The 14,410-nt window shown below is 46.8% G+C and overlaps 1 protein-coding gene across 1 annotated transcript; it reads left to right on the top strand.

Moving 5' to 3' along the window:
* The first annotated feature begins 11,295 nt into the window (after positions 1–11,295).
* On the top strand, positions 11,296–13,587 carry LOC111149536 (serum amyloid A-2 protein-like). The gene is made up of 4 exons (XM_022506629.1): positions 11,296–11,329; positions 11,783–11,874; positions 12,753–12,891; positions 13,278–13,587. Exons 2-4 carry the CDS (start codon positions 11,787–11,789, stop codon positions 13,438–13,440), a joined length of 390 nt encoding a protein of 129 aa, XP_022362337.1. The 5' UTR covers positions 11,296–11,329; positions 11,783–11,786; the 3' UTR covers positions 13,441–13,587.
* The last annotated feature ends 823 nt before the right edge of the window (positions 13,588–14,410 follow it).

Raw genomic sequence — 14,410 nt, 5'->3', positions numbered from 1 at the left:
ATGGAAGCCGGTTCCTGGGTCGGGAGTATCTAGTCGGAGGGATTCTGCCTCACCTACTCAATCCTGGAGTTATGTCTTAGTGGGAATGAGAGTGTTAGGTGCAAGGGACTAAAACGGTAACCCTAAGAAACCTATGATAGAACATCCATTATGAGTAAATGGCAGCGCATTTGGAGAAAGGTCAGGCTCCCAGTCAGGGGAAAGTTAGGGGAAAGCTTTTACTAGTATTTCCTGGGGTGTCACTGTTTGTTCTCTTCTCACTGTGAGTCAGAAATATCGGCAGGGTCTGCCCAGCAAGATGAGGTCTGTTTATATATGAACATAGTCTCCAACTCTCCAAAGAAATTATCCCTTGTACCTTGTATCCCTTTCCTAACTGGAAACATTCTAAAAGACAATCTGGGGCACCTGGCTGGCTCAGTTGGTTAATCATCTGACTTCAGCTCAGGTCATGATCGTAGGGTCTTGGGATCCAGCCCCAGGTTGGGCTCCTTGCTCAGTTGGGGGTCTGCTTGTCCTTCTCCCTCTGCCTTTTCCCGTGCTCATACTCTCTCAATTTCTCTCTCTTTCTCTCTCTCTTAAATATATACGTACAGACAGACAGACATAAAAAGAGAATTCTGCAGACTATAGTTCAGCGTACACAGTTGACATTTTCCAAGCTCTCTAAAGACTGATTGAAGAGAAAGGCTGATTATTTTCCTGAAACAGAATTAAGCTTATTATTACTCCTTCCCTTTGCCTGATCTTTTAGGACAAGACAGCAAGTACTATTTATTCTTTTTGACTCTCAATGTCCTGTCTAGTTAGTCAACTGTTGTCTTGCTGTTATTGCTAATATGAATGAAATACAGAATCTCAAATTCTCAACCTCTTGTTTCAAATATGAAATCTAGCATATAGGAGAAGAGAGATATGCTAAGTTTCCCTTCGACGTCACAAAGTATCTTATATGTTTAGGTATCATTTGGGGACAGAGAATGTCAATTACATCTGTTATAACATTATTACCAGGCCGACAAATAATGGGTCCAGACAAGCAAGTTGGCTTCTTTTTTGGAGGTTCAGATTACAGGAAATACCATCCTTGAACAATTTGCCTTAGTCCCTCATCCAACTGACTCTTTCTTGCTCTCTCTCTGTCTCTCTAAAATAAATAAATAAATAAATAAATAAATGTTTTTCTTAAAAAAAAAAAAATAATACGTGGGACGCCTGGGTGGCTTAGTCAGTTAAGCGGCTACCTTGGGCTCAGGTCATGATTCCAGGGTCCTGGGATCGAGTCCAACATCAGGCTCCCTGTTGAGAAGGGAGCCTGCTTCTCCCTCTGCTTGCCACTCCTCCGACCACACCACTGGTGCTCTCGCTTTCTCTCTCTCTGTTAAGTAAATAAATGAGATCTTTTATTTTATTTTTTTTAAAGATTTTATTTATTTATTTGTCAGAGAGAGAGAGAGAGGGAGAGAGAGCAAGCACAGGCAGACAGAGCAAGAATGGCAGGCAGAGGCAGAGGGAAAAGCAGGCTCCCTGCTGAGCAAGGAGCCCGATGTGGGACTCGATCCCAGGACACTGGGATCATGACCTGAGCCGAAGGCAGCTGCTTAACCAACTGAGCCACCCAGGCGTCCCAAATAAGATCTTTTAAAAAAAATGAATGCAGGGGTGCTTGAGTGGCTCAGTCATTTAAGTGTATGTCCAACTCTTGATCTCAGCTCGGGTCTTGATCTCCTGGTTATGAGTTCAAGTCCTGAGTTTAAAAAAAAAAGATAATGAATGCAAATAATTTTTGCATAATAAAATATACCAGAATTTTGGGGGCTGAATAAATTTAAAATTATCCATCTAAGATTTATCTGTATTCAGATTCAAGGAGCTAGATGATAGCGTTTTCTACTGGAACTGGAATTTCTGTACACAGATGGCTGTGTTACCCTAACTTTCTATCACCCAAGTCCTGATAATATGAGACTGTGTTTGCAGTTAAATTTTTGAATGGATATTGATGTTTGTGTCTTGATCACTCAGTAGCGACATGTGTCACTGTTGCCTGCAGGTCACCCCCTGGAACAAGAGAGACGGAGTTTCTGTGAATAAATGCAGGTACATCGGTACATTTGGTGGTCGGAGCCCATGGAAGTTCATTTTGGATTGCTTCTATTTTTTAGTGAAATAGGAAGCAGAGTCATCAGCTGAGAGGAGGATGGAAGAGGAGGCATGGCAGAAGTTCTAGAAGAAAAGTGAAATATGGTCATCTAGGAGAATGGCAAAGTGAGTAAACTTGGGAAGTGTAGTGGGATTGCAAGAAAGCTCGAGGATAATGATCACGAATTTAAAGTGAGAATAATCACCACGATTTTCCCTGTGCACATTCAGTTGCCAAAGTGCAGACTTGAAGTTAGTGGGAAATTGGATCTCACCACTCAGTAAATACTTATTGACTTAACTGAATTAACACACATGTGAAGGTCAAAGGAGGATTCATTTAAAGATGAGGGAGGGTTATGAGGTATAGGGAGAGAAGTAACAAAGAGAGAGTGAATGAGGGCATAAATGTACTCCAAGGTCTGAGGGCTGAGAGGACCACTGAGGATGGAGTTACCCAGAATGTAGTAGGAGCAGGTCTTTTCCTAATAAAGGAAAGAAAGAAGAGAATGAGGAAGATATACTTAGAGATGAAGGACAGAGAGTTGAAGGAAACCAGAAACACCGGTGTTTTATTTGTCCCAGGATTCATCAGTCTCTACCTGTTTGCATTACTGAGTTTGGACCCACAGTGCACAAAACCCAGGGACAGGAACCTTGTCTGGTTTCCCTGACAATCTGCTAAATCTCTTACACCTAGCAGAGCACCCCACCTAACAGGTTCTCAGTGATTTTTGTTGATTGAATGTAACAATGAGTGAGTGAAGGGGAAGTGATCTACGTGGTTGGATAGAAGTAGTGAGATGGTGGAGTTTGGAGGTTAAGAAGAATGGAAAAGCTTTGAAAGAATGATGTGCCATTTAGAGATGAACACGGACATTGTTTGCATGCAATAAAATCCCAGCCTACTTAGAATGGTTGAATTTACTGTCAAAGAATATACCCAGGGGCACCTGGGTGGCTCAGTGAGTTAAAGCCTCTGCCTTCGGCTCAGGTCAAGATTCCAGGGTCCTGGGATCAAGCCCCGTATTGTATAGGGCTCTCTGCTCAGCGGGGAGCCTGCTTCCTCCTCTGTCTCTGCCTGCCTCTCTCTCTGCCTGCCTCTCTGCCTACTTGTGATCTGTCAAATAAATAAATAAATAAATCTTTAAAAAAAAAAAAGAGTATACCCAGAAAGCAAATACTTAACACTTACTCTATCATGTCCATCCTGTTATTACGGGCCATCATTGGATTATTGTAATGAATTCTTAATTGACTTCTGTGTTTCCACACTTGCCTCCAACTAGTCTCTTCTCAACATAGCAACCTGACTGTTAGAACACAAAGGCAAGCCATGTCACTCTGCTCAAAACCCTCCAGAGGATCTCAGTTTTACCCATAGTGACGCCAAAGCTCTTTCAATGGCTTCTAAGACTACTCAGTCTTACACCTCATTTCCTACTTCTCTCCTCTCACTCATTTTGCTGCAGCCACACTAGCCTCCTCCCTGTTCTTCAAACTCTCAAGCACATCTCACCCTGGGGGCTTGGAAAATTATTCCTTTCATCTGGAACATTCCTTGCCCAGATATTTGTATATCAGGGCTTTAGGAAGACCAAGGTCTTAGATACCAGGATGCTGGAAGGTTCAGCAATATTATTAATGTCACTAAGAATGTTGGCAGCCAAGAACAGAAGGAGGGCTATGAATGACTAGTGGAAATTTTCCATGAAGGTGGGAGAAGAGTGGGGAGATCTATCAACAAAAGTAATTGAGAGAGGCTTTGTCCTCAAACAGTACTAATTAGATTGTCTCTATCAAGACCATCTGGTGGGCATTTTATGAATGCTGATTCCTAGGCCAGAATCTTGAAGGTTCTGATTTCTGAAAGTTTGGAGTGGACTTCGGGACTGCCTGTGTTTGACAATCTCCATATTTGGGAAATCACTTGTGCAGATAACATTGGTAAAGCTGGAGAATGGGTAGTAAAGAATTTGATGGGGACTTAGGAGAAGGCACTCCAAAGAGCATTGGGGGTGTTGCTGGGTGGACTGGGGAGACCCCTGGACCCTGAGGCCTCTGTTCAGCCAGTCCTGGGATGTTGCCAGAGGCTCTTGGTCCTGTTACAAGAAAGAATTCAAAGACAGACTAGACACAACAGTTGGGTGGTACAAGAAGGAAAGTTTATTAAAGCAAGAGTATACTCCCAAGACGTGAGAGCTGGTGAGCTCAAGGGAAAGCTACACACCCTGGAGTTTGGGTGTCTCTTTTTCTCTTTTATTGAGTTGTTAACTAGGGGTTGGAATATTTATTACATGGGGGAGGGGATTTGGGGGGAGCAGAGTTTCTCGCCTTTTCTCCCTTACTTGGTGAGGGTCTTCAGCCTTCTTTGTCTTGGGACCATCTGTTTGATCCTGTTTCTTGTGGTTTTGTTTTGGGAGTGCTGCCAGGACGAGTCTCTCGCGTTCCCCTGATAGCAGACCAGGAATCCCCCTTTGGCTGACTGTTGGGCGTCCTGTTAAAACCTACCTGACTGCTTACTCTAACAGGGGTAAAGAATGTGCAGATGGCCGTGGGGAGCAAAGAGGATGTAGACCCGTCTCTCCCATTCTCTTGTTCAGCAATTGCAGGAGGTCTACATGGGAAAAGATGACAATAAAGTGGAACCGACATGGGAAAGGCAAGTGTCAGGTTTTTGTAACAGGGGAAGGAAATAGGCGATGAGAAAGGGGAGTACTCCCCACAGAGCCTTCTCGCCCAGGGCTCATGGGAAGGCAGTGGTGAATGGGCAGACAGAGCACAGAGAGGGTTGAGCCTGACCCAAAAAGAAATTACTTTAGGTCCAGCAAAAGCAGGGACATAAAAACAAGGGTAAAGGAAGCAGTGGTTTAACATACGGGTTAGGGACAGCAGGCCGGGTTATTTATTACTTTGGGACTGAGTGTGAGATGCTGGACTGTGGAAGGCTGATCTACCACATCTCCTAGGAATGACTCTCTTTTGCTCAGCAAGAAACACTCTACCTCCAAACCCCTTTCAGATGGAGAAGCTATAGAGAATATAAATGAATCCCTCACAGACCAGAACTGTACAATGCCTGGACTAGTGCTTTTTCTGCTCTAGCTCCTTGCCTCCATAACTTAGCAAGTGTTGTTTTCTGGGAAACTGTACACCCTTTAAAATTATGAGAAGTGGGGCACCTAGGTGGGTCAGTGGGTTGAGCCTCTGCCTTAGACTCGGTTCCCGATCTCAGGGTCCTGGGATCAAGCCCCACATCGGGCTCTCTGCTCAGTGGGGAGCCTGCTTCCCCCTCTCCCACTGCATACCACTCTGCCTACTTGTGATCTCTATCTCTCTGTCAAATAAATAAATAAAATCTTTAAAAAAAATGAGGAGTGGTTTATGGAAATTCCAGGTTGGATGATTTGGTTGGGAGAATGCCATGGGTCATGGCAGTCTGAGCTTCTGGTAGTAGAAATCTGGACTTTGCCCCATTCCATTAGTCCATGCTCAACTTTAACAGAATGTCCCATTGCGAAATACCAGAATACCTTTCCAGTACAGACTGTAACACTGAGTTCCCATCACAGATCCTAAAATCCAACCACCTGGATTTGGAGGCAGCATGGCATAGAAGTCAAGAGCCAAGCCCCAGATTCAGACAGACCCAGTACGGTTTCTACATATACTCAAATTGCAGGCGGGCATTTGATGAGAAATGGAGCAACATAGATAATGTCTTAAGGGGAAACGAGTGCAATAGAATATGATCTCACTTTTCAAATGTTCAAAGACATCTTCCCACCGTGAAACACAGCCTGAGAAGTTGCACATCAAACAGTGATCCATGTTTCTAGGTAGTGGGTCTTGTTAGTGTTATTCTGGGTTTTCAAAATTCCCTACAATGACACGTTCCTTCATTTATTCATTTATCAACTATTCGTTGACTGCCCTCTATGCAACCATCACCAGATTAGCTGTTGGGCATACACGGGGGAGGGGGGGTGGTATGGGCAGAGGAGAGAAATAACCAGACCCAGGCTATGCTTTCGTGAAAATGAGTCATGTGACTGGGGAGTAAAAATGATTATACATACATAGAAAGACGATTCATTCTTACCTGATGGTAAATCTATAAGATCCCAGTAAATAAATGCAAAAGAGTATGTGTACAGAAAGTATAATGAGAGAAAAGAGAAGACAAGGTGTCACCAATCCTCCTAAGATTTTTATCTCTCCTGAAGAACCATAGTCCCTAAGTACTAACATCATTACTCATTCCCATCATGTTCTCCTTAACATTAATAGAATCATAAGTGGCTCGGGGAGCCTAGCTGGCTCAGGGGGTTAAGCCTCTGCCTTCAGCTTAGTTCATGATCTCAGGGTCCTGGGATCAAGCCCCACATCGGGCTCTCTGCTCAGCAAGGAGCCTGCTTCCCCCCTCTCTCTGCCTGCCTTTCTGCCTACTTGTGATCTCTGTCTGTCAAATAAATAAATAAAATCTAAAAAAAAAAAAATCATAAGTGGCTCAGCTGTCAAAAGATCTCCTGACCCTTTACTAGTTCTTCACCAGGCTACCGATTACTGCAATTGGGAAGACAAGAGAAATGACTTCTCTTCTGTTGCTTCTACTTAACAAGCTGATCATCAGGAGTGTAAAGGGACTAATCATTGAATTGAGGATGCGGACTCCTAATTCTGTTGGGTGTGCATCCCTTCTTACGAAGCCCACGTCTCCTCCTGAATAGAGAACACTTCCCTCACAGCTTGGAGCTGTCAGTCAGCATTCTTAGGCACCAGGAAACCCTGATTCGAACCTGTCTGTACTTAGGTCCGGGTCTCTTCCCCCAAAGGCTGTCAGCCAGGGCTTATTGATCTTCTGAAGCCTCCTGGCCTCTGCCTGGTGGGATGGCTAAAGGCACACAGTAGGACCTGGTGGGATTCAGTCACCAGCCGACCATGAGCAACAGCGAGTCAGAGTCCGGAACTGGTGTTGCCAACATACAGAAATACACCGCGTTGTGTTTTAAAATAGTTTCTTTTCTTTTCTTTTTTAAAAGATTTTATTTATTTATTTGACAGAGAGAGAGAGAGAGAGAGCACAAGTAAGCAGAGAGACAGGCAGAGAGTGAGGGGGAAGTAGGCTCCCCTCTGAGCAGAGAGCCCAATGCGGGGCTTGATCCCAGGACCCTGAGATCATGACCTGGGCTGAAGGCAGAGATTAATCCACTGAGCCACCCAGGCGCCCCTTAAAATATTTTCTTTCTTTTCATTTTAAACATTTGCAATGGGGGGTAGTGAATTAGAAACCACTCAAAACCCAAAATCTCTTATGGAATTGTGCAGTGTTGGTGAAATTAAAAACTCATTTGGGGAGGGGAAGTTTTTAGTAATTGCTCATAAGTTTTGTTTAAATTTCAAGCGATCACCTTTTTTCTTTGTTTCCTCTCTTAAATTCCACATGAGTGAAGTCATATAGCATTTGTGTTTCTCTGACTGATGGAGACTAAAGAGTGAAAACTTAAAAGGAAAGTAAGTAAATAAGTAAATTTCAAGTGTTACCAAAGAGCCCACCTTATGAATCGTCATTAAACCTTTTTGTACTAGTTAGGCTATTCCAATACCTAGGTCATTAAGTATGTTTCTCAATTTTAGAGAAGAAGTTTTCATTCTAGAGAGACAATAAAATGTTATGTGAAAAAGAGGCTCCTTTTTCTGTCACATTCATTGGCAGGAACATCTAACTTGGAAAATTTACCGCTTACAATTGAGCAAAGTCAAATTTTCAGATTTACCAGAGAGTCTGTCTCAATCTGCTTAGTTAGCAAAATAAGGAATGCTTGTTTAGTTCTCTGGGTCCTAAACATCCCGGAACTCCCTGGCTTCTCTTACCTTCAGAGAGACATGACCGACACCATAGCGGTTCTGTAAACAGAAAGAACTCTCAGCCCCAAGAGATTTACCTTCCATTTTTCCTTTAATTAAAGCTCATTCTCTGCCTAAACAGAGACACACATTTTTCTTGACAAATTATCTCTTTCTACAATCCCAGTAGTGGACCTTCTGGATGAGCATACTGTCCAGAGTAGGACCCCCCACTTTTCTGATTCAGGAAGCTCCAGGCTCACTACATTTACATCCAGGGTTGGGGAACTCACAGCAAGGAGATCCAGCCCCACTGGATCTTCAAAGCGAAGCTGGCAAGTGCCACTCAAAAACCCTGGGCACAATGTTGACTTGAGCCCCTGCTTGGATCCCTGCCTATCGTGGTATACAAATGTGTCCACCTCTGCACCTGGCACACTTGAGAAAGGCCTGGAACCACTGGCATTTGGATCGTGAGAAAGGTTTCAGGGCCCGTGAAGAAGTGAGCCTATGGCTTCCTATGGCCCCGCTGGCTCTAGCATGACCCAAATCTCTTCTCCAACCTCCACCAGACCAGCCTATTATGCCAGCTCTGTGGGAAAATGTTTCCAATCCCCTGGGATCCCTCAACAGCTGGGGAGTCATTAGGCCAGGAAATACCTCTGTGTTTCCTCAGACCTTCACCCCGACTCCGTCCCAAATCCTGGCTTTCTTTAATGCATCAGGGTCAACACCTTGCTCCGCCTCTCAGCTAGTATTCCCGCCTGTCTCCCTCAAGAGGCTTCCCTTCGCAGGGACGACGGGTGCGGGGTCCTTGCTTTTGTTGTTTTGTTTCCATTTTCAACAATTTGAGATCTCTTTTCTGCGTGCAATACTTGTAACAATAAGATTTCTGTATTAAAAATATCGGTTGTGGGGCGCCTGGGTGGCTCAGTAGGTTAAAGCCTCTGCTTCGGCTCAGGTCATGATCCCAGGCTCCTGGGATCGAGCCCCGCATCGGGCTTTCTGCTCAGCGGGGAGCCTGCTTCCTCCTCTCTCTGTCTACTTGTGATCTCTGTCTCTCAAATAAATAAGTAAAATCTTTTAAAAAAATAAAAATATAGGTTATATTATTATTCAGATATGGCAAGAAATAGATCAGGAGGTGACTATCATTAACAAGGTAGTATTTTACTCCCAGATCCCAACTGAAGGTGGGACCCTATGTCACGGGGAGGGGATGGCAGCACCCAGGGATGCTCCCAGGGAAGGTCAGAAGGCAGAGGGAGTGAGGTGCTAAAATGTGGATGAGAGCCTTTTTTGTGGTTTCTGAGGGAAGGAATGTGAGGGAGGGTGAGCAGGGTTGACAAGTTTCCTTATTTTTCTATTTTGTCAAATGACATGTATACATTTGGTAAAACGCATCTGTGAAACTGAACTCCATTTTGGGAATGAGTGGGGACCTTCTTCATCATGTTCGTTTACTTCTGTATATTGTTCTGTGTAATTTCTCTATTTCTTCCTGTACCCACATTGGAATTTATATTTTCCCAGAAATATGTTTACTTTATCCAGCTTACCAAACATATTACCACATATTCTTTTCTTTCTGAGTCTGGGAATTTTCTACTACTTTTACCTTTCTGTGGTTCATTTTTCTGTTCTTGGTGATTTATAATGATAATTCTGTTGCTATTCTATGTCTTTTGAAAATTCCCAATAAACTCCATCTCTTTTTCTGTTGCTCCTTGGGAAAGATCCTAGAGCCAACTACTTTGAAGTAAAGTAGCCAACTACTTTACCATTGGGTTGCATTTATCCATTATTTATCCCTTTATTAAGGTGTTTTTATTCAATATTATATTTATAGTCTTTCCATTTGATTCTTCTTCAAAATTGATGGTTCCTTCTTCATATTATCTTTTACCCCTTTCAATGATATTTATTAAGTGTTTTATGAGTTTCTTTGTATTTCTCCAACCCATTACTTCTGGGACACCTAGTAGTATATTTTTAGTTGGTTGTTTTTCTTTGATAAAAGCAACTGTGCTGCTTGACTATCTGGTAACTTTTTCCTGTGATGCCGTTCTCCCTGGGGCAAGTCAGCCTAGAATGTGTGTGAGTGTGTGTGTAGCGTAAATTCTAACATGTATGACACCCAGTGGATTTAACATGGTGGGGAGTGGTATCTGGGGAGAGGGGAGGGTGTGAGTGGCCCGAGGGCAGCAGGTGGAACACAGCTGTGCAGGATGAAGCTACTCTTTGCTGCCTGCAGATCATTACCCTCCTTTACCTCCTCCTTCCTGGCCCTGCCCTTCCTAAGCTTTCTCTGGTGGCTATAAATGCCAAGCCCTGAGGGTGGGAAGACAGCGAAGAGAGGAAGAAATCAGCAGGAGCTGACATGTCCTACAGCCTTTGTTTCTAACCTGGCCTCACCAGGGCTGGGCACTGACTCCGCTCTCCCCCGTCACCCCTCACCAGCCCCTGCAGAGCTGGGCTGACGCTGCTGGTAGTACTTCGGTCTCATAATGACAGGGAGAAGACAGTGACCCCTCACGGTAGGAAAATACAAAGGGATCTTCCCACCGCCTTCATTTCCCCATCTGGAACCCCAGCTGAGCTGCAAATTCATTGAACAATACTCTCACTCCAGGATGAGGTAACTCGAAGTTTGGGTGAAGTGAGACAGAATCCCTCCGACTAGATACTCCCGACCCAGGAACCGGCTTCCATAATGCATGTGCTCATGGGCTGAGCCGGCTGAGCAGGGCTTCCCTGGGCCTCAGAGCTGAAAGCTTAGCAGGTGCACATAGACTGGGGCAAGGACCTCCCAGGGCACCCGAGGGACTTGGTGGGGCTCACCAGTCCAAGAGCTTTAGGCAGGAACACAAAGCGTGTCATTTCTCATTTCTAGCACATCTGCCATCTGGCCCGGCAGGGACCAGCCTGAGGAAGTGAGCAGGGAAGCAAGGTCCTGGCTAGAGGAGCTCTCCTCTACCTAACCACACACCTTCCAGGGGTCAGTGGGCCACCCCCTCAGGCTCCACACCACTCCTCTCCACAGCCCCTCCAGCTCTGACAGCGGGACCCTCCTCCGGAGCCCCGGCCGCCAGCACAACCAGCCAACCTGTGTCCTCAGGATTGCACAACCGGGAATTGACCTGTGGATGAAGAAAACCACCGGTGTCCCGTAAGTTCTCCTTTGCAGGTCTCTAGGGGCCATGACCTGGGGAGACTTTTCCGGGCACCAAGTCTGGTTTTTCTTCTCTTCCCGTGTGCCCAGCAGGGAGGGCTCAGTATAAATACCAGCCACCTCTCCCCAGCAGGCAGGGACCAGCAGCTCTGCTCCACCAGAACTCAGGTGAGGGGCTACTCCAAAGAGGGACTGGATGTAGAACAGAGTCTCTTTTCTCTTTCCCATCAGGATGTAGATCCCTTGAAAAATAATAATTCTGCTTTGTATTTGTCCCGTATGAGGTCTGTGCTCGCAGAGTGGCACCCAGTAGACCCTGTGGATGATAAGGTTTTTTGGTTGATGACAGGCTGCTCTAGGCTGGGACAAGTTGGTCCCAGCTGCCCTGTTGCCCCATCAGTGCCACCCTGGGGACCTCTTAGCCAGCCTAGGGTCAGGCTGAAGGGTTCAGCCCTGGGGACTGTGGTTCTGAGTGAGAACCTACTGCAGTGTTTCCTGCGTGGACCCGGAGAGTCTACTGAGAACAAATGGAACGGGCACCAGGCTTCATGTGACCTGCAAATCCCCGAGGGGGTGCGGGTCCTGTCCTTGCCCCCTGACCCTCTCCTTCCTTCATTTCAGCACCATGAAGCTTTTTACGGGCCTCATCTTCTGCTCCTTGGTCCTGGGGGTCAGCAGCCAATGGTATTCATTCATCAGTGAGGCTGCTCAAGGTAAGGTCACAGGACGGGGGTGGCATCCACGGGCCACTTGGATTTGCCCTGAGCACTTGCAAGGGTTCAGCTACTGCGTTAGGTGTGTTGCCCTCTGTGGTAGAATGTGCCCGGTTTTGGGGGAGCTCTTCATGAAACAGATCGAAAGGCACAGGGTTTGTGTCCACTCCTACTAGAGAAGGAGCCATCATCATTCCCAGCTGAAGTGTCAGTTCGACTAGAAGACACAAAATGAGTCTTGAAATGGCACAGAATTTCCTGCAGACAAAAGGCACAGTGTCTGATTAAAGCTGTCCCTCCTTCTTCTCCTTTCCCTCCCTCCCTTCAGCCAGCCCTTCCTCCCATTCTTCCTCCCTCCCTCCCTTCCACCCTTCCTGCCATTTCCTGATTGACTAATTTACAGACACCTCCAGCGTGGCTCTCCCTGATGCTTCCTCTTGTCAGTGATGCTGTCCCTGGGAGATCTGTTTCCTCCCCTTTCCTGGCCCTTAACGGGAGCAAAAAAAGAAAGGGGAGGGGAGACTAACAACCATCTATCAAGCCTGCACTAGGAACTCAGCACCTTCACGCAATGGGCAGTGACCAGCTATGCTGGTCAGCCCGGGGCTGAGGGTTTTCCATGACCCCGTCAGTGCGAACTGGGAGGCTTCTGGGCCAACGGGGACACTTCTGCTCAAGCTGGGACAGGTGCTCTCCGACTCTGACTTCAGGACATCTTGGTGAGGCAGGCATCTTTCCCACATGAAGGGGAAGGAGGGGAGACTTGGAGCAGAAATCTCGAGTCGGTGGGAGATTGGCCGTTCCTTGATTCTTCCCTGTGGTTTGCCACTGGCTCTCTGTCCACCTGATATCCCTGTTGACTTGTCCTTCTCTTGCAGGGGCTTGGGACATGTACAGAGCCTACTGTGACATGAGAGAAGCCAATTACAAAAATTCGGACAAATACTTCCATGCCCGCGGGAACTATGATGCTGCACAAAGGGGTCCTGGGGGCACCTGGGCCGCTAGAGTCATCAGGTAACAAGGGCCCCGGGGATGCAGGGATGGCCTGGCTGAGCATGGTGGCCTTAGAGAGCCAGGAGGGGCCAATCCTAGAGAAGCTTCCTGTAGAGACAGGGGCTCCTGGTCCTCTTGCCACCGTCCCCTCTGTGCCCAGTGTGGGGTCTGAGTGGCTGGCAGAGCCAGAGCAAGACCAGTGGGAATGGGGGACTCCCACCCTCCTGCTGTGGGCAAGGGGACCAGCCTGGGCTGACCTGGGGTGTGCGTGGAGCAGGGTCGGTGTTTCAGCCCCTCTGGCCTGGGCTCCTCTCAGCCATCCCTCAGAAAGAGAAGGGATTGGTGGGAGTGGGGGCCTGTTGCTCAGCAGCCCCTAATGAATCTCTACCTGCCTTCCTCCATTCCAGTGACGCCAGAGAGCATTCTCAGAGAGTCACAGACCTTTTCAAGTATGGAGACAGCGGCCACGGAGTGGAGGACTCAAAGGCTGACCAGGCTGCCAACGAATGGGGCCGGAGTGGCAAAGACCCCAACCACTTCCGACCCCCTGGCCTGCCTGACAAGTACTGAGCTTTCCCTTGGCTCTGCCCTGGGGAGATGGGCTGTGAGGACCCTGAGGGCAGGAACACCCAGTCATTGAGTTCTCTGTCCCCAGAGGCTGGGGGAGGGCACTTAATATGTGTCTAATAAATGCTTAATGAGACTGACTTGAAAAGTGTGTGTTACTCTTGGGTATAAGGACTGCTTGTTTGCTCCCCAGGAGTGAAGGATGGACACCCCCACCCCGAGCAGGCAGAGCCTGGGTTTGGTGTAGTGGGGACACCTGAGCATGACACAGGACAGACACCCCACACCCTTCCTCCTGGATCAGACCTGCTCCCCTGTCCAGGCCCCTCTAGTTGCACTTGTGCTATTTCCAGGTCCTTCCACGTCCAGACCCCTCACTGCTGTCCGTGGTGTCCTGTCACTTTCTCTGTCCTCAGTGTTTAGTTCCTTTTGTCTTGTGCCTTAGTGTTCTCTGTCCCTGGGGTCAGGGGACTCAGCCTTGGGAGGACGGGATGGTGGCATCCTGATCTGGCCACTGTCACTTTGATCCTCTGTTGGTTCTTAGCTGGGCCTTCAAATCCAGTGAAAACCAGTTTCTGTCCCTGCCTTCTAAGAAACATGTCCAGAGCAGTTTTTCTCCACCTTATTTCACACAAAAGGTCCCAGGAACAAAACATGCCAGGAAATGGTGGCACAGTGACATCATCAACATCTGGCAAGTTTTGTTGTCACCTCATCTAGAGACTTTCTTGTTCATCAACTTTGACTTGTGGCACCCAGCAAACTTTTGCTGCCAAGCAAAGTACCAAGGCCACACACTTTCTAACAAGACCTTAAAGTCAGCCTTGTGAGGAGGGTCTGTCCTGAATTCATCCTTTATTTTTTATCCCTTAATAGCCAATCTTCTGCAACTATATAATAATTCTTTATGTTAAACCCTCCTTCTTCATATCACTGCTCAGTTTCTGTCTCCTGACCGGCTGACAAATAACAG

Source organism: Enhydra lutris, unplaced genomic scaffold (assembly GCF_002288905.1).
Source record: "Enhydra lutris kenyoni isolate GAN:26980312 unplaced genomic scaffold, ASM228890v2 scaffoldscaffold22, whole genome shotgun sequence".
Classification (NCBI taxonomy): Eukaryota; Metazoa; Chordata; class Mammalia; order Carnivora; family Mustelidae; genus Enhydra; species Enhydra lutris.
Note: the sequence above shows the minus strand (reverse complement) of the source record. Positions and strands in the feature narration are given on the sequence as shown.